This window comes from Hipposideros armiger, unplaced genomic scaffold, assembly GCF_001890085.2.
Source record: "Hipposideros armiger isolate ML-2016 unplaced genomic scaffold, ASM189008v1 scaffold_754, whole genome shotgun sequence".
NCBI classification, from domain to species: domain Eukaryota; kingdom Metazoa; phylum Chordata; class Mammalia; order Chiroptera; family Hipposideridae; genus Hipposideros; species Hipposideros armiger.
Window position 1 is genome coordinate 853,733 of NW_017732104.1, and position 26,462 is coordinate 880,194.

The 26,462-nt window shown below is 37.4% G+C and overlaps 1 protein-coding gene across 1 annotated transcript in view; it reads right to left on the reverse strand.

The window, feature by feature from the left end:
- Nucleotides 1–6,954: 6,954 nt before the first annotated feature.
- Nucleotides 6,955–26,462, reverse strand: part of LOC109373927 (metabotropic glutamate receptor 8) — an 80,252-nt gene continuing 60,744 nt past the window's right edge. Inside the window, exons 2-3 of the mRNA XM_019628196.1 lie at nucleotides 13,434–13,680; nucleotides 6,955–7,533 (exon numbers count right to left, since the gene is read on the reverse strand). Coding sequence (XP_019483741.1) covers nucleotides 7,484–7,533; nucleotides 13,434–13,680 — 297 coding nt within the window. The 3' untranslated portion in view covers nucleotides 6,955–7,483. The remainder of the gene's footprint in view (nucleotides 7,534–13,433; nucleotides 13,681–26,462) is intronic.

The window sequence follows — 26,462 nt, forward strand, 5'->3', positions numbered from 1 at the left end:
ATTATTCCCTTTATTTACTTATTTTATATTTCAGGCAGATAGTTATGCTTCTTGAGAAGGCAATTGACCTTGGGCAAAAAGAGAGTCTTCACTGGGACCAAAGATTGGAGGGAAAGGACAATTTTCCTGGGGAATAGCCTAAGGAGGACCAGTCACATTCGAATAACTCAAAAGTCAAGGAAATAGAAAGTTGGGGGGTTAAAGTTGACCCAAATTCTCACAGGGGAAAACAACAGCACAATATCAACAACAACTATAATAAACACATTTTAAAATAACCACAGAAGAATTAGGATAGGGCTCAGGAGGTAGGTAAGTGCTGTAGAGATGAACTAGGAAGAAAAAAAAATCAGCCCAGGACTTAGCCTGGAAGAGGGAGTAGGGAGAAGAGAGAGACATCCCGTGACATTGGGAGATGATCTGAAACCCTACTGAAAATATCCTAGAGGGAACAAATGCTCATTCTCATAGAATTTCCTCTCCCCAAATTCATCCCAAGATTTCTAGACTTATTCCAATGAATGATCTATGCATCTTGAAAAGAGCCGGAGTGGTAAGAGATAGCAGACATTCATACTTTAGTATGAATTATATTTCCTTAGACTCATTCTTCTCAGTCTCCCCCCATCTCAGTAAATAGCAATACCATCCCATCATTTACTCAGGTCAAAAGCCCTGAGACCACCCTTTTCTCTCAGTGTACATGTAATCCATCAGTAAATGAGTAGGATCTTCTGTCAAAATATACATGTAGAGAAAGGAAGTTAAACCACTTTTCACCACCACCACCACTGTACTCAGCCCAGTTCATGATCATCTCTACCCTGGATCATCCAACAGTCTTCTAACTGGTACCTGTGCTTCTGCCATTGCCTCCTTGAAGCTAATCTCATGTCATTACACCAGTCAGAAAGACTCAAGTTAAAATGAAGACCCATTGTATCACTCCTTTGCCCAAAACCCTGACTCCCATCACTCATCAGTTATGGTTCTTTCATGCCCTCCAAGACCGTGCACCCCACTTCACCTCACTCCCTTCACCTTATTCTGGTCTAGACATGCTTCTGCCTAAGGACATGTCTCCTTGCTCTCCCTTTGCCTAGAATTCTCTTCCCCAGGGAGCGGCATAGAAAAATCCCTCATTTCCTTCAGGCCTTTAATTAAATGTTGCTTCCCTCACCATTGTACCTGAAATTTGAGCCCTGCTCCCTACCAATGCTGCTTCTTAACCATTTCCTATTCACTTTCTCTGATTTTTTTTTCTTCTTAACATGTATCACCATCACACCCTATATTTATCTACTTATTTTATTTACTATTTATCTCCCCTACAGAAATATAAATGCCATGAGAGTCGGGGGTATTGTTGGTGGTGTTTGGGTCCACCCTTCTCAGCACCTGTAATATCTGCTACAGAGCAGGTCCTCAATAAGTAGTTTCTAAATAAAATGAATGATTAAACTATCTTAATTATATGGTTTATTACTTAAAATCCAGCTGCAGTAGCCTCCCTAGGGGGCCTTGATATGCCTCTTTGATATCTGTGTGTGTTGGTTGGGGGGTGGGAACGACTTTGACATGGAAAAGTAATTTGGGATTGAGGCACAGATAGAAAATGGGAAAAGTGGATATCTGAGTACCTAGAATGTATACTGAGAATATTGGTCACCTGAACGACATTGTCAAGAGGTCTAAAGAAGTTTGAGAACATTATGAGAAAAAAAAGAGTAGAAAAATCAGTTAAGTTGTATTTTATCTATTTTATAATTTCATCTCGTACAAGCTGCTTCTCCTTGCTCTTTCCAGGAGATTAGTAGAGTCTCAAGGGACTACTGAGCTCCGAGGCTTCTAGTGTTCCATTCAGAAAATGGGTTCTGTATGGAAACAGAGTCCCAGGGCCCTACACCCACCATTAACCTGCTCTGCAGAGCCCAGGACGCCGGAAGGAAGTGAGGGGTAGATGGAGGTGCTTACCTTCCAGGATATTTTTGAATATATCAGGAAAATCAGAGCCCCATTCATCATATCTGTCCCCTCCCCACATCCACCCTTTGACTGAGAAGACTTCATCCGTACTGCTCCTGCCTGGGAGATGCCAAGGGCAGCATCTGAGAAAAGGTTTGTTAGGATGGGGCAGGTTTAATAGCTGATGACAAACAGAAGGTGTGCATGGAGATTTGATAAATTATCCATGGTTCGTCATCTTCAGGGATACTCTTAAAAAGCTAATATCCCCTTTTAGGGTAATACACCCCCAAAAGGGAGAGAAAATACCTGCTAGAAATGACTGTACAGGGGGTGGAGCAAGAAGAGGGAGCCACACTTTAACAGATTACTGAGGAACTGCCGAAGACGTCACTGTTAGCTGAACGCTGCTACCCATTTATTCACATTTGTCCTCCATATCATCTTATGCAACCCAGACTCTGAACTGCAGGTATAGTCAAGAGTGAAGATAAGAAGATAAGAAAGATAAGAGTGAAGATAAGAACTATGGTTCAAGCACAGACCCATCCCAGAGCCTGTCCCTCACTAACCTGGATTATCTTAACAAGATTTTAGACGCGGCTGCGATCTTTGCTATTCAAATGCTGGTGACATAATGCTTGAAATTAGGGGATGGGGAACTAGGTAACATCACTCCCCAGAAAAATTATTCAAAACTTGGAAATACACAAAATATATTAACGGTTATTTATTCAGTATAGGGGGGGAGTTTGAATTGCTATCAACATGGGTACTTTATACTTCTGTAGGTACATAGGTTAATTTGTCAATCTGTAGCCAGTCGATTCAAATAATATCTATCCAATGGAATTGATTGTCTCAATGTTTATGGTTTATTACACTGTAAGAAATTAAACTAGTTTTGTATCTAGCCCTCTGATTTATCCCAATATTTATTTATTTATTCATTTATTATTTATTATATTACTAGTATCTCAAAGGGTCTTTAGACTAGTTGAATATTTTACTTGTGCCCTCAATAGTTAATAAGTTGAATACAATCCTTGACTTGTTCATATCTTACCCCTGAGAGTAAGATTTTTAACTATTCCAAAATTATAGTTTAACACTCATAATTTTCATTAGCTCTCAAACACCATCCTATGTTCTAGTGAACTTACCTAATGGGACTTAGGTCACTAGTAAATCATCTCTTGCATTTACTTTAAACACTGAAACATGGTACCAATTGTTTGTCTTTCCTGTTTTCTATAACCCCTTCACCTCTACCATCCAAGTCATTATTATGATCAATTCTTGTTTTTTCATTGCTCCCAATCCATGCTGACATTCTTGATTTTGTAACAAGTTATTTGTCCTAGTTAGCTTTGCCTAAACTACTTAATTAAACAGTAGACAATTAGGAAAAATACAGAGGGTGACAAAAAATGTATGCACATTTTAAGAAAGAAAAAACGGTATTAAAATTACACTGATGGTAACCACTTTGGGCACCTCTCATAATTGCAGAAGTCAAAAGTGACTTTTGTTCATCTTTTGTTATCAGTATATGTTGAGTATTATCATTTTAATACAGTTTTTTCCTTGCTTAAAATGTGTATACATTTTTTTGGCACCCTCTGTATTTAATAGGTCAAATTTTGTTTTCTCTATCCTGATCACTCTGAAAGTAGATATGTAAGTCAAAATATATGAGACTTTACATTGATGATACACTGAGTTCAACAGAGAGAAAAATATTCTGAATGTCTTAATGAAGGGTTGAATTAAATGATGAAACAATGGCACCCAAAAGCAATAACATCATTAAAGGTTATGCTAAAAAAAAAAAAATCTTAAAAAAGACTGAAGTAGAACAGTAGTAGAAAACAGTTTTTGCAAACAACTATTGTTCTGCTTTTTACTACGATGCTTAAAATATGACACTTTCTCAGTGACAGTCGGCATATTTCTGAACATTCACAGACATGATTTCTTCTTAAAGAAATCATTTCTTCTAGTTAGTGTCCAATTTTTCTTCATTATCTGTAACTTCATTAAAGGAGAAACCATAATAAAAGCAAAATGAAACATTTCCAAAGATTATTATATATGATTAAAATATTCTACAATTTGTTATTATTTCTCAATTATCCTTTCATGCAACCTCATTATTATTCTTAGCCATTTTATTCTAAAAGATGGGTGAAAATACTGACATTAGAAGAAATTAAGTAAATGAAATGAGAAAAATCGGTAAGGTTGCATTATAGTTTAAGAATGCCATTTTTTCTGCTTGCTGACTGAATATCAGTGTTAGCTAATATAATTTAGAAAATTGTTAATATTCTCTCTACACTGTCACTGGTAAATAATAGAGAATATAGTAAAAATGGGGAGGAAAATATAAATGACACAAATTTATGTTCCTAGTGAGAGTTCCCATAATATGGTATTTAATTTGAATTAAAAAGTAAAATCCTGTTCACCTGAAATGCCACATTTTTTTTTGTAAAAACTTCTGATAAACACTAAAAATTAAGTTAGCCATTCAGTTCCTATTCATGTTCCAATGGGTCATCCCTCAAGTTTAAATTCATGAATAGTAAGTTTTTCTTCAAAAGAAAATTAGTTTGTGACATATCACCATTGATTTAGACACCTTTAAATACTAACTAGTATAAGCTAAAAATTTTTAAAAATTGAGGTCAGATTTGGCCCAAGGTCACACTAATATATCCGCTTATCTTCTACTAGTGACATTTGCTGAATATTACCCTGGGCTACATTTTTAATATTCCCTCTGGCATGCTGAGATTAGATGTGACATTTCTTGGCCAGAATAAAACACAAGGTCGATTCTAAAGAGTATAATACTATATTTTTCCATGCAATTTTTATTTGCTTATCTATAGTACACAGGCAGTTCATTTTAAAAGCATGGGACTTATGAACCACAAGTAGCACATGCTAAATCCTTCTTAAGGGATGCCTCCCATTGTCCCAGCCTATATGACCACCTCCTGAGCCCTCAGCAAAATCCCTGAGAAATAACCACAGTGGAAGTCAGAATTCTCCAGCTCCTACTGTAAGAGGTTGAGGGAGTTTATCCTCCCGCTGCCTGGGGAGCGTCATAGTTTCATCAAGGAGAAAGTTTCCCATTGAGATAATGGTATAAAGGATGACTGGCATATGTAAACCCACAAGAACTATTATTCAACTCTATTATAAATTAAATAAGATTGTAGAGCAGGAAACAAAGTATCAACTATTTATAAAAAATACTTAGGAAAAACAACTCATGGGTAAGTTTGTAATAGGGAGAACAATTTTGAAATGTCATGAATTATGCTCAGTGTTTTATTGTTCTTCTTCAAACCTTTAAAGAAAAAAAGTAGTAGTAATAATAATAATAATAATAATAATAATAATAATAACAACAACAACAACAACCCACCTTTGGCCTGAGAACCAGCTTTGCTCTCATAATCACCCTGTTACATCCAGTTACCCTGATTAGTCAATTACTAAATGAAAACATGAAAATGTACTTGAATTTTGCTCTCTGAAGGAAATGCAAGGCTTGTAAAATTGAAGCATTTTTCTCAACCAAGCATGGATACTTGTTCCAATTAAGTCAAAAATCTTAAAAACCATTAATAATCTCCAATACAAGGAAAACTGTCAACTTGAAAATGAAAATAGTTACAATTACTTTTCTTGGTATATGACTATTGGTTCTGAGCTACATGACACAATAAAATATACTACATATGCAGTTCCATGTTTGTTGTATTTTCAACTTAGTCTTATCTAAAAAGGCACACCTGGAGGTGGGTTTAGGATCCTCCTGATGACAGGATTGTATTTATCAGTAATAAAGGTGACCTGAACATTTGAAAAGAATGCCCTTGCTCCTTGATTTAAATATTACCTACAAACAATAAACACTATTAGGAGAAACTCAACAAAAGGTCAGCGAGTACACGTTCCCTTCTGTACGCAGCTTTCTGTCTGTGTATCTAGGAAATGATACTATACGTTGAAGGAGCCTGAGCTATGCTACTTCAACTCTATTAAATAAAGGGGCTGTCGATATTTGGGTTGGAGCTACAGAGCATTTAGAGCTCTTTATATCTGTAAGGAGTGCAATGAGCCATCCAAGCTAACTCAGCAGAGAGAACATTTACTAACAAAATGATTGTAGAGACCCATTGACTTGATGGATGTCTGGGATTGTGTAGAAGAAAGGAGCCCATGATGGAAATGGTAACAGATTTGAAAGCCTTTAACAGGCTCCTTTTATCCATCCTAGCATGCTTTATTAGCATGACACAAGTTCCCTGTTTTCTCTCTCTCTCTCTTTAATGATATTGTTCTATGAACCAATGAATGTTTTCATTTGGAAAATAAGAAGGCATTGACATATTATCTGAACTGTGGTTTCTTTAGTGATGCCAAGGGAATAAATATGCTAATTCTGTGCTTTGAGGAATGTACTGGGTAAGGGCCATTACTTCTTTTATTTCACTGGATACCAGACCCAGGTGAGAAAAGGTTAACAGTTATATACCTTGGAATATGTCATAATGCAAAAGTTCTGACTTAGAAAATGGAGAATTTCAGGGATACTCTGATATACTTTTAGATGATGATTTTCATATTACAGTCTCCAAAGTAAAGTTTAACTCATCATTTGTTAATTATGATACCTGAAGCTATTCACCTCAAGCCATTGCTTGATTCTTCGTAAAAGAAGCAACTACTATGAAAAAGCTACCACATAAATCTTGAAGTAGTCACAAAATCTTACACAAATAATTCTTTTTCATATAGGAATAAAAGACAGTCTTCTTCATATACACGTGAATGTACAAAAACACATTTCCTCAAGGAAATCCGATTTCCTTGGAACACTAGGACTTTTTGAGCCAGAGGTAACGAAACAGCAGAAGCGCCAACTGGAAACTTTTTGCTGGCTTTTAAAACTGGAACGAAACAACGCTCAACATTTGCAAAACATTCCTTTATTATTAGAAATAAATTATTTGTATAAAAATCGCATGCGTCAACCATTGCATTTATTTTTAGCACAACCCAGGGCTTCAATCCGGTCAGCCATTACAAGAAACAGATTCATTGTCTTATACAAGTTGAACAATGTGGGACAGGAACGGGAATTCTCACAATCACAGAAAAATACTTACAAGAATAACATCAGACATGGTTTATTTCAACAGCATTTTTTTTTCACAAACTAACATTAGTTTTCCTTTTGTGATTTTTAAAATTTTTTAACTGCTCATGAGTAAGCAATACTTTAGCTTGACACTCATTGGTTGTATTGTATAAAATGGGTTTCTTCACTCTGTTATTGATACTTTTGGCTCATGGCTACTTTTTTCTTCCTTATAAGATTGACTATTGATTGGGTTGAGTGTAGTCTACAGAGGTCTTCAGGAGTGCGTTTTGGTGGTGTCGTGTCCATTGTTTAAGATCACATACAAATTTCTTCATGTTGTCTCATTTCCCTGTTTCAGATTGAATGATTGCTATAGCTGATATATGTTGTCTTGGTAGAGGAAGCTGTTAAGATAAATTAAGACACATTAATAGTATATAATAACAAATTATTTGGTTAAAGTCATTTTAAAACTCAAATTCCATATGACTTTTTTCTTCACTTTTTATTATATTACTTATTATTTTTTAAACCATGTAGTAGGAATTAAATGATTGTGGGACAAAAAATGCAGCAGCAATTTTAATCTGGAAAACCACTAGTCTCATTTTATAGTATAGGCATTTAGCAGAAAACTAAAAATGTAAAAGTTCTAATCTTTAATAAATTTAAGTCACATTTAATTTTTTTTTCATGCAGGAGTTGAACTGGCAACCTTGCTGTTAAGAGCACATGCTCTATCCACTGAGCCATCCGGGCGGCAGCTTGGCTCAAGGTGCCAAGTTCAGTCTTAGTTGCAGGCAGGCATAGCCCACCATCCCACCATCGAACAGGCAGTCTTGTCATTAAGAGCACGTGCTTTCACCAGCTGAGCCATACTGTCACCTGTTGGCTGCTCAGCAGCAGCTCAGCTCGGGTAGAGCATCACTGGCCATGTGGGATTGAACTGGTGGTCCTGTTGCTCAGAGCTCATGCTCTTAAGCAAACTCTTAACCAACTGGGCCACTCGGCCGGCCCCAGGTCACATTTAATTTAAATGTGTATTTTGATTAACAAAGATTGCAATATGCAAAATGAGAAAGAACATAAATACTTTCTGCAGAATACAAAATAATACTTTTTACAACCTCAGTTAAAGACCTTAAAATCTTTGAGTCTGGCTTGATGACCAAAAGAGGGTCAGTAATTATAATTACTTTGAGGATGAATATATCTTTCATTGAAAAATACTTTTAGACTCTAAATGGAAACATAGTAAAATATCAAGTTCATAAAATATTTGTAAATATGAAAGTAAGTATTTGTCCCGCCAATATGTATGCACTGTCTGCTTTCATCCAAAGGATACAAATGCAGGTGTTTAAAAAATAAAGACTCAAAAAAGGAAATGAATATTTAATTGTTTTAGTAACCGACTTACCATGAAGTAAAACCCATGATTGTAAGATTAGAAAGATATGAATAACAGAATATTCTAAGTCAAATTTATACTCATGCATAAATTTCCAGAGATTCTAAATCTAAATAATTCCTTTGGATTTTTTCAAAGATGTGATGGAATAAATCTCAGTTCTAAAATTCAAATGTGATATCCTAATTTTCAGTGGATTTCTGGAATGAATAATCATAAAAAATACATGAAAACAATGAAAAACATGTATGTATTTCACTACATAAATCCAATTTAGAATGAAACAGACTTTTAGAGAACGGTTTGGTTTTTGAATATAAATGAGGAAATTCTAAAATTCTTCTTTGGAAATAATTGGCAATCAGGCTCATTCCATTTTAGTGTACCTCACCACTGGTGATTGACCAGACCAGTTCTTACCAGAGTTCAAGTTCATGCAAAGCTCACAGTCACTAAAATTAATGTAGACAGCTCAAGGGAGTACTAATTGTAGCTGTTTTTGCTATTTTTTATTTCATTGACTATTATGAGCTTCATGCCCAAAATGGGTGACATATCTGCTTGTTTTACCTACATTGCTCAAGCTTCTTTTAGGTTATTTTTGTGGCATGGTGGAAAGGAAGTAGATTTTAGACCTAGTTTTAAATTATATTCTGTTTCCTACGAAACTAGTGAGAAAAGTTCACTGAACCAGGTGACTGGTCCTCAGTTTCATCACTGGTCCAAAATCCACAATGTTGGGTTTTGAGAGTATGAAGGCAGTGTAGATTTGAGGGGCCTGTTGTCTGAGAGAATCAATATGGAATCCGACTTTTCCGCTTTCCCCATCCAAAAGGTAGGATGTATGTTACATTTGGTTTGGTGTGAAGTGAAACACAATGGTTTTTATGCTCATTTATTTTTATTATTTTATTTTTTATTTCTAATTTACATAATGCTCTCATATGCCTCTCAATTTCCTCAAAGAAAATAAAATCTGTACTTCAATTATGTTTTTGAAGGAATTCCATGTAATCTTCAGGCACAAGGTAGAGAAAAATGGTCATAAGAGTTAGAAAATGACCCTTAAAGAGGTTGTTAAATTTTATGCCTTATTCAACATATCCGACAATAACTAAAAATGTAGAAAATATCATTGACATTTGTGGATTGCTAGAAAGAAAAATTATGGTTGACACAGAAGAACAAGAGCCAAAAGACTTTGAAGAAGATGATATGCAGATGTTAATTCAACAGAAAGTGATTTGGATCAGATCATCTTCAAGGATCATTCCAACTTTAAGACCACAGCTAATTAAAGATTCATACTTCATTTTCTGAACTCTTAGAAGTGATCTCCAGGGCGGGAAAGACAGTAGAATTATACTAAAAATCAAGACTATAATTTATGAAAGGAGAGCAATCTTAATTTTTCTAATGTTTAGAAAAGAGAGTGCAAAGCTCTGGAAACTGATGACTATAGTCAACAGGAATATGTGGTAAGGGACAAATCTTGGGAATGGCAGAGATTTTGCAAGTCTCTTTACCCCAGAAGTATTACAGAGCAAAATGGATCAGAAAGGTACATCTGAGCTAACAGGGAGAGTTTTCACAGTGGTAATGAATATGCTTATGTGACAATCAGTTTTTGAATACAGCAACAATGAATTTCCTGTGCACACCACACTGTGTTCATAGCCAGAGAAAGCAGAGCTCCCTCCAGCAGCAGCTGTTCTCATGGATTATTCATGAATATAGCTTAAGGAATACCATGTTACAGCCTTTGTTAATTGGGTACAGTTGATAAAATTCATATATATCAACTTTGGTTCTAACTCCCTTCCCACACTTTGATGAAAGAACACTTGACCTTTTTTCTGTTTGAAATGTAGTAATCTGCAAATTCAGTAATTAACATGGACTCCTCAGTCTTCCTTCCAGCTTCACATCACTTATATTTATTCTGTGTAGCTTTTGAAGCTTTAAAACCTTAAATATGTGACCAGAATTTCTGGTATCAATAAGTCATCCTTAAGAGTAAGTTTCTAAATATGACCTATAGAACTGCACCATGGCCATGAAAGGAAAACATGGCATATATATCATAAATACACAGCAAATTGGTCAGAAAAAATCTCCACGATGGAACAGTCACCATAATTATAAAAATCCTCCACATACTAAAAAAAAGAAAGAAGGGTGCTAAAACAATGATTTCTAAATTTTATTTATTCTCTTTTCTATAAACCACAGACCAATCTATAGTTTCATGGCAGCAATGATCGTTTTACCTGCCTACGGTGATTTATAGTTTATAAAACACTTTCATGTGTGTCATTGTCACTTCGTTGTAGTAATGGTGATTTACCAAATGTCTGGGAGCAGAAAATATGGGAATGCAGCAGCATGGATACTGTTCCAGGGCGTGAATCAGCCCTTGACTTATTGAGAATAGGCTCCACCTACTTCCACAGGAGGTGTTTTAAATCTCAGGAGGCATGGTACTAGTTACAATGGAATGGCAAAGGCATCTCCAATATTCAATTACACTTCTAGAGAGATAAGACACATTTTTAGAAGACAAATATTGCATTTGTTATTCAAATTATTGATATGTTTAGAGCGTTTGTGATTTTAGAAGACTTCTGACTCTATGAAAACCACCGGTACATGTAGCAAAGGTAATAGGGGCATAAGGAATCCATGATACCCAGTCGTGTACGTGAATAAAGGTTAACAATGGTAACCTGGAGTGAGATTTTGGAAGGATGTGTGAAGATTTCATGCACTGTCTCTCCTGAATGTGTACACTATAATCACTTTATCTGGGCTTGATTTAGTCAAATCCAAACTACTCCTGTAAAAGATGAACACACTAAAATCTCCAAAGTACAACTTAACCTTCTTTCAGGTAGTAATTAACCTGATGATGAGTTACTGTTTTAATTTCCTATATATTCCAAAAACAAGCATCTGACTCCTCTAGAATATTGTATGCTTGTCTTCCATACAGGCCCCATACTTGTAATCTTTCATTCTTATTTCAGAGAAAATGTGGGACATGAACACATGCTACATAATTTCCATTTCATCATACACATAAAACAACAGAAGGAAAACAGAAGATGTAAGAGACATTTCTATAATAAGGGATTAGTCTCTATCAACACTGGAAATTTTCCTCTTCGGGGAAGCTATTTAGTTTTTAAAGGAGTGGGAAAAGTTTATTAATTTTTTTCTTACCACAGTGCAGCTGTGAGTCTGGGGTGACTGGTATTTATTTGACTGTATATTTGGCTGTTTCCACTTGCAACCATCTTATATAACGTTTTCTGGATGGCAGCTAAAAAACAAGTACAACTATGGACTCTGCTGCATCATACTGAGAAGCACCTGTGTTCAAAGTGTATCGTTGGCTAACAGCAGTTTATTGGCATCTTACGATGGTTTTAGCTTCCTGCACTGATGCTTTCAAGGCAGAAAAACACAGATAAAAGTCCTCCCTCAAATCACAAGCATTCTGCATGGATGACTTTGAAAGTAGTTATAGTACATCTTTTGCTAACAGACCAAAATGGCCCATTATTAGTAAATTGCTTACCTGTAATCCAAGATGATTATAATAATTATGACCAAACCCCATCCTTATTGTGCCTTCTCTTGCAGTTTCTCAAGGTTTCATGCTTGCAGAAAAGTGGCTAAGTGTTTGTGGACTTTTTAAAAGACTTCTTCTCTACAAGTAGCTAAATTTGATATTAGTGAGCTGAAAGTAATCTTCCTAGAGGATCCGGCCAATAATTTTGAGAAGTCTGACAGTAATTGAAGCCAATAAGTGTAATGTATCAATATTTATCTTCTAAGGGATATTTCTGCATATGGGGCACTGGAATAGACAATGTTCATCTAGAAATCTTGATACAAGGCAAGGTTTGTGAATCTAGTGAAAACTATAAGTTGCTATGATAATTCAATCAGATGAGATCAACTTTTAATCTTTGTATTTTGTGTCAAAACAGAGAGTAGGGGATCCAACCTGTTGGAACTAGTAATGTAAGTTTCACTTATTTTATTTTAGTATTGTTTTTTTCACTATACTTAGCTTTCTGGTATTTTGCAATACAAATTTTCAATCTACTTGCTGTCCTGCCATAGATACCAAGATGGACTGAACAGATCAGTTAAACGCTACTGGATTAGCTTAGTACCAGTGTATTGTTATCACATGCTTCTTCAGGGGTGAACTATAGAGAAGAGGAAGACAGGCGAGGAAATGAAAAGTGGAGTGGTGGTTGTAGAAAGGACTCTATTTTCAGGGTCATGAGGCTTTCAGAGAAGAGCTCTAATTATCTTATTCTATTCAAGAAGGGAAGCCAGGGGAGGCCAAAGAAGGGGACCACTTGGGGGAAACAAATATAAACTATGTCTTAACCTCACATTGTCGTTTAACCAATTTTCTCATTTCCCTAATTATCCCAGTCACATGTCATTAATTTGTGTAAGATCTTAGGTAGTATGTTCCATAAATATTAGTTAATTATTAATTCTATAAAGAGCAACCAATATTGAACTAACAAAGAGTAAAGAATAGTTCCTGATCCCCAAAAGATCATTTCATACATGGAAGAGGTTTCTAAGCTTCAAGCTCTGTAATGCCTCAGAAGAGACCTTGAGGGTCACACTTTGTAAAAGAGATTTCACCTCCATGTTTGTGCTCTGGAGAAGAGCCACATGCCTTGAAATCCTTTGGTTCTAACCAACTGGTTCTAACTGCCATGATGATCTCATGGTATGCAGGTACCATCACGCCCCGGAACCATGTAGCACTGTCCCCAAGACTAGTAGAAGAATGTTCAACGTACATCTATTAGGAAGTGCTCACGCTCTTGACCATCGGAAAGTCTACAGATGACTTACTGTTGGTTTCAAGACTCTCACAGAGTTCACTTTTCACCTCGCCATTTGGTCTGTCATTTCCTTTTTGGATCAGTTTGCTTTGCATGGTGGCCGCTGTCACCACAGCCTTGAAGCTCCTCTTGCGTTTTTGAACGTTCTGCTCTGGATGAAAAATTATAATATAAACCTTGGGCATATAGAGCATGCCCAGAGACACCGAAGCACTTAAACTCATGGAGACAGTAAGTGTTGTTGTCTGGATATACATCTGAAGGGAGGAAAAAAGAGAAAAGAATCAGTCTTGATAAACCTGATCTAAGATAAAGCAAATAACAACCGCCGTCTGTCATCACTCCAGCTTCTCTGCTGAAGAGCTTTATGTCCACCTGCAAATGTGGGTGAGGTTGTACTGTTTATAAATCCCAGTTCCTTAAAACAGACAACATATGTATGGTTCCCATTAACATCTGTCCATGCTAATAATACCTCTGAAAAGTTGTCAAATTGTATCTGGAAATTCCAGGACCCAAACTAATTGTTCTTTTTAATAAAGGATCTGAAAACATTCACCTCCAAGGGTAAATACCTGAACCAGCCTGAGGGTTGTCTTTTCCTAGGGGAGACAGTTTATCTGAATAGATGGCAAAGTTTTGAGGTAAAGAGCTGTCCAAAGCATGAGGAGAATTTCACAAATGAAGAGACTGTTCCTATCTGTGAAATCGTATCAAGTAGATTACTGAGTTTACTGCTTAATTCATCTACCACTGAGGCTGTCCTTCTGCATAAAACCCCACTCTGAGAATGGGAATACACTTAGGAAGGTGATTTAGGATTTGGTTTGTTTCAAAGTTCATCTCCTCCAGGAAGTCCTCCATGATAAATCCTATCTTAATTATAATGTTATTTTTTAAAAAATTTTTATCCCTAAATACTACTGCATTGAAAAATGAAGTGCTTACTAACGTGTATCTATGTGATTATAATCATTTATATAAACTTTGTAGTAAATTATATGAAATGCACAGCTACAGTATAAACTTCCTTAGAGCCTGTAACCTACGTTTTTTTTCTTATATAGCTCTAAGAAACTATACAAGATTCTAGACACAATAATAATCAGAAACTGCTCATTATTTGTAGATATATAAATATCTTCAAGAAGATCTGATGTATACGAGATTTGACTTACACCGACCACACAGAATACGCTTTCCATAATTTTTCACTCTGTCACATGAACATCAGTAATGGCTACGACACACGGTTGATGACATTTTAAGTAAGAAACACAAAGTAACGAGGTATGAATCCAGCTTCCCGTTCAGGCTCATGCATATTGGGCTCCTGCATACCAGCCCCATTGGAGAGACATGATTCAAACACATCTGTCAGCAAAGTGATAAATTACTACATGCCGTGACCTCTCTTGCTACCTGTCAATAAGTGAAACCTCATGCTAATTCGGGGAGAATTCATGATCTACTACAATTAAGACAGTTCTGATAAACTGTGGATATATGCCTTCAAACCTCATAAATCTCCTTAAGCTTTGCCACCTACTTTTAAGCAACTTCTATGAATACTTATAAGCTTCTCATGTGTTAGTTAATCCTCTCTAAATTCCTACTTATTCTCCAGCTAGCGCTGCTATGCAGAAAATGGGCTGCAGGGAAAAGACATAAAGATAAGGAAAAGATACAGCCAAATGCAAACCACACAGGTAAATATTCCAAAGCCACTCAGATAGGTAGCCATTCGTTTTGTTCCCTCCAGACTCTGCCAAGTCAACTTAGCTTAAAAACAAACAACAAACAAAGAGAAGTCCAGAGGTCATGCAGCTGTGAAATGATTAGAATACCCACACTGATTAGTTGGATTATTTTTATAAATCTTTATCTGTTGGGCTTGCGAAAATGTACAGTGCTAGTCCATAGAATACATACATACCATTTTAACCTTGACAATCTTGTACATTTTCTCTGCTACCATAAATATAAACGATAATTTTCTTCCCTTATGCAGAATAATTTCTGTACTACATAGTAAGTTTAACCTTGCTAAATGTTAGGCATGAGGAAGATTCTGGAATACTGGTTTCCACATTTAATATATGACGGCAGCCTATCCTTTTGGCAAACCAACCCAATGGAAGATGTAATAAACAGACATTAAATGGTACTGTGCTTAGTGTTCCAAGTTCTCCATTAGACTCTCCGCTGTCAAATTACACCAAAACACTGATGTGACTTGTGTGCTCTCTTAAAACAGCTTCTGAAACAAATTTTAATGTGAGCTTCACATAGGAAAAGCATTCACACAAAATCATATCCTAAAATCCAAAGCCTTACAGTGGCCTGGCATTTGTTACCGGGCCTTGCACTATAAGTAGACTGAGCTTTTGAACTTTCTGTGACTATTTAATGAAGTGAAAAAGTCATATAGATCATCACCCCAATGAAAGCAACACCAAAACAAGAAAGAAATCAAAATACCACCTACTCTCATTCTAGAAAAACAAAATCATTAATAACTTGGATTATCCCCCATCTTTAAGAAGAAATGGAGAGTTTCCATTCTAAGATTGAAAATGAGAATTTGACTCCAAAAAACTCATGGATTTTTGTATACCGATAGTAAATTCTAATTATTTAAGCCATGTAAGAAAGGAACAAGGAATAGCACCGGTTACATTATATATATATATATATATATATATATATATATATATATATATAATGAGTATATACTATATATTATTTATTTATTTTTAAGATGACATTCACAGAGAAACTCTGGAGTTGCCTTGTGGTGGTAAAAGCCCCAGGTCAATCCATCAGGTAACAATCCAAACTCTAATAAAACTTCCCTGCCAACTGGACAGCTGACCTTATTTTCCTCACTGACTTTTCATTTCTTCCCTATGAAATGCAGGAAGTAATAGTTTTCTCATAGAAGCATTACAGGGTGGAATGACATAATCTTTATAAAATGTCTCAAAGGCACAAAATAGCAGCTCAGCAAAGGTTATCTGCCCCTCAGCTTTGAATCTAAAAGGATGCTAACCAAGCCTGCTTCCAGGGATACAGGACAAGAGAGAGCCTACCTACGAGCTTGTGATCCAAAGCAGGTTTGTTTACGGCGTAGCCGACAGCCATGCTCTAAGTGTACGACGTCAAGGAAAAGGCTTTTTGTGATCTTACTTCAAAAGGGGCAGAATAAAATTATGCCCCCAAATCAACTCTATTTGCTGGTGTCAAGGCCATTTTCATTGTCGGTGCTACAGTCTTAGAATAACACACTAGCTCTCTGTATCCAATACTAGTTCATTAGGATGTGGTAGGGAACGATATGAACTCCCTATTAACCAACGTAAATCCACAGAGAGATGCTGACCATGGCGCTGGATATGTTAATGTAACCTTCTTTTCTCGACACTTTTTAATGTCCCACCTTCTGGCCCCTGTCACTCCAATATATTAATACCTGGAGGAAGAGGAGTGTCTCCTCTGTGTCATCCGCTGCTGGCCTGTCACTTCCTCCGCCTCCATGCCCCACAGACATTTGGGACCTGAGGCAGTCAGATGCACTGAGCAAATTCCAGTGATCTCAGGGTAAGCCAGGGAGGTGCGGGCACAATGGAGCTTACTAATGTGACATCTTCCCTGAGACCTACGACAGCTCCCTCTTTATTCTCCGAAGGGTCATTCGCGTACATTCAGGGTCTACGGAACGCAGGTCATTAAAGATTCTAGGAAGGGCTGTGTTATTCCACCAGAAAGGTCAGACTTTTACTTCAGCCAACTACCTGCACAAAGAATCCCAGAGACCCTGATATCCAACCTGGTACGTTTTCAAGGCTTCAGTAACTAAGGTAACCGGTGATTAGACCTAACACCTGAGGCAGATTTGTGCCATGTGATAAGGGACCAATTCATTATTTGTCCTGAACATGTCTGCCTTGCCCTGGATGGTTTAATCTCACTTTTTGCTCCAGTCAGCCCGATTCTCTTTGGCTGCTGTACACACAATCTGAGCAGTTAGAAAGTTATGTTAATACTTAAAGCTGCCTTTCTCTGCTTCTGTTATCTGTTCCCTCGTCTGTGTTCTGCCAACGTGGCACCTGTCTCCAAAAATAAATTTTCTTTTGCTTTTCAGCAAGGCTTCAGCCAATGGACTTCAAAATCTCATTAATTACTAGAAGTGAATTTTTTTTATTTTTATTAAAGACAGAAAAGTTTACAGAGAAACTCTGGAGTTGCCTTGTGGGTGGTAAAAGTCCCCCATCAACCCACCATGTAACAATCCAAACTCTAATAAAACCCCTGCAACTGGGCACAGCAAACCCCAGTGGCAATGGCCCAGCTCTTGTGACTGAGGCTAGACCCTAATGAACCATCACCAAGTCCAAAGCCAGTATCTTAGCACTGTTTCTCTTTTGCTTAGTTCAGATACATTGCTGGTTTCTCCTTCTCAGTCAATTCTAAGGGATCTGCCTTATTTTTCATCCTTACATTTAAGTATCCCAGGCCTCACTCCTTAGACATAGATTACCTACATCTGTCTATCATATCTCTCTCTCTCTGTCTCTCTCTCTCTGTCTCTGTCTCTGTCTCTCTCTCTCTCTCTCTCTATATATATATATATAATCTATTATGATTTATCTGCCTATCTATCTATCTATCTGTCTATCTGCCCACCTACCTACCATACCTACCTATCATCTACCTACCTATCTATCCACATTGCTCTCTTGATCATCACATGCCAGGACTGGCCTACTGGCTGTGCTACCTGTACACAGTTCCCCTCACTCAGGAGGATCTTCCACTTGGTTTAATGCTCTAGGGTCACTGGTTGAAGTTCTTAATAATTTTTGAACGAATGGGACTGCATTTTCATATTTCATTGGGCTCCACAAATTGTGTAGGTAGGCTTGCCTCAAAAACCATTTATGTGGTGACAAATTCCAAGTTTTCCTCAGGAAATTCAATTGCCTTCCTGGTAGCTCTCTTTGGATGTCTGGCATCTACCTGGCTAAAACTAACAAGCATCTGAATCCCACCTTCATTCCTAAACCTGCTTTTCTAGGGATCTTTCTTGTCTTGTTAATGCCATCTTTCCAGTTGTTGGGATAATAACCTTGAAATTGCCCTTGACCCCTCTCTTTTACTCTATGAAGAATCCTGTAGATAGATAGGTAGGTAGATGACAGATAGATAGATGATAGATAGATAATAGATAGATAGATAGATAGATAGATAGATAGATAGATAGATGATAGATAGATAGATAGATGATAGGATTTTGCACTATCCCCAATGGCACAATACTATATTGGTCTTAGCTAAAGTCATCTCTCAGATTATCTGTCTAGCTATTCTGCTGATTTATCTTCTGCCCTTGTTCCCTTCTGTCTGATCACCTGATCTTAACATGGCAGCCAGAAGAACCCCATTACTCACAAATTGGATTAAGTCACCCCTACTCTCAAAACTCTGCCATGACTCCCTGCAGTGGTGTCCCTACAATGGCCTGTGAGGTCCTCTAAACTGACCTGGCTTTACTCTTTGCCTCATTCATTCTCTTCCCACCATACTGGTCTCCTGATGGATTCTGGAACATACCAAGCATGCTCCTGCTTTGGGACTTTTCTATCTGAGGGCTTGTTCCTTCACTCCCTTCAAGGACTTCCTGAACTTCCTTTCTTAGTAAGATCTTTTCTAAACACAGTGCTAACTATTGTAACCCCCATCCCTCCACCAGCATTCCCCAACTTCGTTCTACTCCTCAGCATCTAACATGTTCTACCATTAAAGTCTATATATTTTACTAATTTAATTTGTGTATTGTCTTTGTCCCATAACTAGAATAAAAAGTCTATGAGTATAAGGGTTTTTTACCTGTTTCGCTCACTGCTGGAAACTCAATACCTAATACCTACAACATTGCTTGGACGACATAAATTTTCTATATTCTTTGAGGTGGTATAGGGACTTATTCTTGCATTTGGCATTTAAAGAAAATAACCCATGTAGTTCCAAGAGGAAAACAATACATCAGGTTCTAAAGCAAGAAAATGGAAAATTTAAGGACCCCATTAACCCTCAGATCAACATCTAGACTGGAACAGAAAATCTTGGATAAAGACCGTGATTTTTTTAAACTGTACATATGACAATAATGGGCCACTTTGCTCTCAGTTTAGCAAAAGACAACATAAATTAAAAGTCAGTAGTCTCCACTTTGGAAATTTGAGAGCTCTGGCCTCAGCCTTGGAGCCCCTCCACAACCACCACTCCCCCCAATCCTCTCCCTGCCCCCACATAAGAACTGTCTAACTAAGGGGAACACACTCACACTATTTATAAGCCTCTATAGACTTAACTCAAAGGATTTAAGGAGACAATGTATGTAAAATATTGGCACCATGCTTGTCATTGTAATCAATAAATGGCATCTATCTATAATTGCCATTAATTAACCTTGATCATGTTTCTCTATTCATCTTCCTCTTGTCCTCACCCAATAAAGACAGCTCTGCTCTCTCAAAATCAGCCTCAAATATTTTAGCCTTTTTAGGAGTGCGTGTGTGCACACAGATGCGCGCAACTATAGGCATAAAATATGTATTCATAAGGAAATATGCTTTATGCTTGTGGGAAACTCTGGGGTCAACACATTCAAAGAATCATAGTCTAATTTCATTCTGGGAAAAATCGCCATGCTGAGTATTGTGTTTCTCCTGCCAGGTAGAAATCGGAGTGTTGCCAACCCATTCACAGGTCAGAGCCATTGCATTGTATTTTCATTAGTGGAGATAGAGATAGGTTTGCTCTGATCCATTTGCAGCCTCTTATCACATTCCCTTTCAGTCAGAACACATGTTAACAAAATGAAAAGTCAAATCAAAAGGCGACAGAGGGCAGGTTCACACGTGAGGTCTGAATTCTTAACCTTGGACTTCTAGGGAATGGTGGGGACCAGGTGCAGAGAATAATAAAGCATCAACCAACAAGTAGAATATCAGCTTTGCTAATGGCAGGAAAGGACCAGTGTAAGGAAAACTCAAGACTCTCTTAAAAAGGAAGAACAGGTATTAGATTTATAATGAGTGCTCATAATTAAATATGCATATTTAATATTTAGATTAGTTAATATTTTTTTATTAAAGCCTGATAGATATTTTATGAAGTAGATGTCTTGAAGTAGAGCAATTTAAATAAAATGTAGTCTTTAGTTTTCAATTATTCTACATAAGTATTGTTTCTAGAAACATAATAAAGAAAATTTCTCAAACAATGGTGTTGCATTTTCCACTGTGACATATGCAAATGAAGGTGAGGCATCTACTTGCTGAATGTTTATTGGTTTCTCCTTTAAGGTATTTTTCTCTAGGTTTCCCTCTATGGACAACAGCTTTAATGGTGTCTTTTAGCCCTTTATCATTTTGCAATGGCATAGTCAAAGCTGAGAATAAAAGTAATGGAGATACCTTTAATTTTATAATTTGAACAGTATATTGAAATAGATATAAACTATAATAAACAGGATATTTACATGAAGAATATAAATAAACACAAGTTTAAAACTTTTTAGAGAGAAGTAAGGGAGAGGAAACAATTACTGCAAGAACAAAACTGATCTACAAACTGTATAATTGTATATATAATATATGATATATATATATATATACATATATATATATATAGTTTTGACAGTCAGGGTACAGAGAAAATATTTTGAGTACTATAGCTATCATTGTCTGCAGATAGAAGCTTTGTCGGAATTTCATTTTTTTGATAAATTATTTAGGTTGTAATATTGAAGGAAATTCGGTAGCATCATGGAAATGGTTTCAACTATAATTTTTTGAAAGGCACCAAATGATTGTTCAAGTATATACTTCCTGAATCACCTTTTCTAAAGCCCGAGAATTAGGTCAGTAGTACCTCAGTATAGGACCTTTTGTGATGGCATAACATATTATAGAAATATTATTTTCTTCCTTGAGGTATGACTTAATACATGAAGAACCAAGAGAGATGGTGTTATAGGCTGAATTGTACTCACCCCCAATTCATATGTCAAAGTCCTAACCCTTAGTACTTCAGAGTGTGATTGTATTTGGAAATAGGGTTTTTTGAGAGGCAATTAAATTCAAATGAGGTCTTTAGGGTGGTTCCTAATCCAATCTGAGTGGTGCCCTTTATAAGAAGAGGAGATGAGGACACACACAGTCCCACCAGGGCACAGAGGACAGACCATGTGGGGACACAAACAGAAGGTGGCCCGAGGAAAGCCAAGGAGAGAGGCCTCAGAAGAAATCAATACTGTCAACACCTGGATCTCTGAATTGTAGCCTTCAGAGCGATGAGAAAATAAATTCATATTATTTAAGCCACCCAGTCTATGGTGCTTGGTTATGGCAGCCCTAGCAGGCTAACTAACATAAATGGAGAGTGATATCACTCAAGAATTCTACAAATTCTGTGCTCACAATTGGTTTGTGCTTGAACAGGCTGATCGTGTCTCAGAGATTTTTAATGTTGCTTAAAGAGCTGAATTTAGGTATTGTACAGTAATCACAACCATACTGTCAGTTGTTGAAGATGAGATATTAGCATTGTGCCAAACATTTTATGTGCGTGAACCCCTCGCAATAATCCTGTAAGGTAGGCAGGGGTCAATTTTGCAGAATTTAAATAGCATTTTCAAAGTCACACAACTCATGAAGATAGAGCAAAATTTAAACTGGGGTTTGTCTGACTTCAAAGCCCATCTCTCCTTACCACACACCATATGGCTCCCATAGATACACAGAGATGTGAAAGTGCAGAAAGAATATGACTTGAATCCTCACCAAATCAGAAAATCATCCTTTCCCTAATAGACTTGGGCTGAATTTCTTAAAAATTTGCAATCAGAGCATCTGAATTAATTTTTAATTGAGAATTTAGAAGTTTTTTTTTCTTTTTTTAAGACTGCTGTTACCAATTAGCACTTTCCTCATCAAAAGCCTCATTGTGAATCCTAGAGAAGTTCTGACTTTCTTAGCCCTCTATTTTGTTGAGCTTGACAGCATCTCCTGGCTAGAAATATGGACCTAAAGAGCTGAATATACTTAGCATTGCGTTTGCACTGGCCAAGGCAGACAAGAACCTAGTGGAACCACTGGCCACCCAAAGGGACAGAGATTCCCTTTATTCAGAGACAACTTGTGAGCACTTGTTCCTGCACAGGCACCACTCCATCTCCACAGCCTCCAGAGACAGATCATTGATGACACAGTAGGCAGGTGAACTGGGAATCACAAGTACAAAGCACTGAAAAGACTAATTGCAGTTGCAGTGCAGGACCTCCATTCACCCCCCATGCCACGGACCACCTCTGGGGAGCCTGAATGTTACCACTGGTCCCTTTACTGAGATTAGCCATAAGATGAGGGGAGTTGGGAGAGACGTAATGTAACTGTATCTTAAAGAGTGACAACTCCACATCCAACTCAGCCTTAAAGACTCACAACCCTCTCTGTGTCCCAGGCCTGGCTGCTGTCATTCTGCATAACTCAGGCATCATGACTTTCCTGCCCCAGCTAAATTTTTACCTACTGTCGTTACATACATGCCATGTATGTGTTCAGGGTAATTAAAACCTTATCCATAAATAGTGTGACCTCCCCAAGTCCTCATGCCTAGCCATGGGGAAGGCATGGTTGCTAATGTCACACTAGTGACCGGATACAGTCTGTACTGATCACACGAATTGGCCCGAAGTACCTCAGGTGGAGACTCAGTTTTTTGTGGTAATGACAGCTTTCAGGAAAAGACAGGATTATTTCACATGTGTCTGAGACATGGAAACACCCAGAAATCACAGACTAAAGAAGTTGTGGGAGTGAAATAAGAACCAGTGAAAGGTAGAGAACGCTTTCAGCAGGCTCACATTCCCAGGTTACAGCTCAAAGTCTTCTTCCTATAGATTATTCCATAAACTCTACCGTATGAAAGAGAGCGTGGTTATCCTGCAGCCTCACCAAAAGCTGAAAGACCTCATCCAGCTTTAGCAGAGGCGTGTGCTCTGAATGAAGCAGCGAGCAGAGCGTTAAGATGACCGGGACCAGGCACCCCAAGAGGCTAATATTAGATGACGTGAAGGAGAGGAGCCTCCTGTATAATCTAAAAACTAACCCAAGGCCACTGCCAATGGTTTGAGCCAACCATTAGGACTATTTCTTGACAGTCTTACTATCCTCCTGCTAGTCCTAAAATGCGAACTAGAACCAAGAACTTGTAAAGCATATTTTACAATCAAGAATCAATTAGAAATCCCAGGCATGTCCATCTCCTGGGCTAGTGAACTCAGAAGTCGTCTCAGATTTCCTTCCTTCTGAAGGCCATAGCACCGTAATTGGCTCCACTGATATGTTGGATGCAGATGACCTATTTTGTCCCCACTCAGGTCAGTTGGGCCACTGCTCAGGTCCTGAATGGCCTGACCCAATGGCATCTGATTGAGTCTTCTCCTTCTCCTAAAGTCACCAGATTACTGCTGTAATCATTGGTCAGCTTCCAAAGTGATGCAGCTCTGACAGGAGATATTCTACTGAACCATCAAGCAGAATACTCTGAATGTCCGGAAGCTCACCCAGCTCTACCCTTCCCTCCCCTGCAAACCAGTTATAGAGTGCTTTGTAACTCCTCATGTCCCTGTCTCTTCTCCTGCTCTCATGCCGTGGTTTTAACTAAAACTTCCCTCTCCCTAAAAGTGTAGTTTCCCCTCCAGTCTCGCAAGCGACAGTTGCTTTTACTCTCTTAGTTCACATCCGTCAGGGAAGATGGCGACGTTGGGGCATTCCTTACTCCCTTTTGCTGCTTCTGGATCTTTACAGACTCATCCTTCTCCTGCAACATCCTGCCTTATAAACTATCATATATTCAACAATATAGTCCCTCCTCCTTGCTCCTACATTGGCCCTCATTTGCCCTCATTCATTGGAGGATCTAGCTCTGCTCCACAGTCTTGCTCTCCGTTCCAAGCATTGTGGGTATTTTGGATAAAGTCTACATCCGTGTACAGGGTTACTCCCTCCCCCCGACCTGTCATTTCCTTAACATTCCTCCTCATTCCCAGCGATGTTGTTCTTTCCTCCACCTCAGCCACTCACACTCGTGACCACAGCTTGGACCTTAAATACTCTTTTTCGTTTCTTGTGATAAATTTCACAAAATAGTTTTGGTTTAACATATTGGTTTTGGGTAAGATATATATTTTTTTTACATTATCTTGTGTTTTCCGCTAAGTCATTGAATTTTTCACTTAGAATAAATATAGTTATGTTCACAGGCTTCAGTGATGTGAGCATGATTGCCCAGGAGGGACAAATAGCTAACACCCAGTGGGACAGACAGTTCTCATTTCTCATCGTGCATGTTTCTGCATGGAAATGCCTTACCAGGCAGTCAGCCTATTAAGGTACCGGAATTAATGTAAGTATGTACAGGGACCTTTTGCAATAAAGCTGGCTATGACTTGTTCCAAGTATTTTAAAATTGGAGCTATTAACTTTGACCATACTTCACTTTAATAAAACGTGGACTCTTTCAAGTGTGAAAAAACAAGTATTCAATAGCGTAACTTGTATTTTACTCTATGATAAAAAAGTAAATCTAGCTATTATCAAATAAAGTATGCACAGTTAGAATAGCTGCTTTATACATTGTAGCATCAATATTTTTAATTAAGTATATATATTCAGAAAATGACTTTTCATTTCTAGGTTTTTTTATGTTAATTACCAACATCACAACAATATTTACTACAGTTTTTTTTACAAAGGCTCTGCATCTTAGTGAGACGATGGGTTAAATAGACTTTTATGGATGATGTAAAGACAATTGCCAAATGTACTATTATATATATATATAAAGATATAAAACAATATCTCAAAGACCACAAACCAATTATAAACAGAATTTTAGAACATAAAGTTGGAGAACCATCTGGATGCTATTATTACAACTGTGTTCCTAGGAGTAAGGGTAGAGAATTATGTGGCCAAATTATTCCATCGGTAAATCTGATAGAGCTCCAAGTATGACCAAGCTATTGATGCTTCAATCTTTAGAAAAATTGCACCCCAGTGAAACCGTTAATTGCCATTGAGGAAACATCATTGAGTGCTCTTTTTTTTAATCTCATGGAAAAAATAGTCCTGTACTTTTTTTTCTTTTATTACTTCTCACAAGCAACTTTAGATGCAAATTTATAAATATAGTAGTTTACCCAGGAGAAAATTATGAGGAAAAAAAAAACATTTTTAATTGAGAAAATGGGTGTGGCCTCGGTATTAAAATGCATGCTCCTTTTGTCCATTTTATGAAACTGTTTCTGAGGAGTACCTGACCAGTCAGGAGGTACTCAGACTAAAATTAGTAGGTCATTTGACTAGGTTTTCAATCAGTATAATGTGAACAAAAATAACAAATGTCATAAAAGCATTTTGCAGAATTTATTAAAAGAAACCAAGAAGTGTGTGTAATTTCTCCATAGATACTTCCTCCTCTTTGCTGCCTGGGTATTGATGATAATGAGGCAGTAGTGGATGATAAAACTATGGGATGGGAAAAAATAGGGCCTCCTGAATCCTTACGTGGAGGGGAGAGGCCAGTCAACCAGGAGAGCTTCAGACTGTTATGTGAGTGGGAAATCAAATTACATATTCAGAGCATATACTTTGAGTTATTTTTCTACAGGTGGTGGATTTGTACTGAACAATTGGTTAGTCCCTCAGGCTAGAGTGTGATGGCTGAGCAGGGTGAAGGATAATGTGGCTATGGCAGAAAAATGAAGTTACAATATCCTCAGACCGAGTGTAACAATTGACCTTGTTCACATCATTACCACATTCTAACAAAGCGTATGGTCTAGCAAATATAACCGCGAGCCATTCAGTTTTTTCTTAGGTTCAGTGACCTTGGTCTTTGGGTAGGGAAAGAAAGAACCAAGTTAGGTTTTCTATTAAATTTTCAAGGAAGAATCATTTTAGGCATA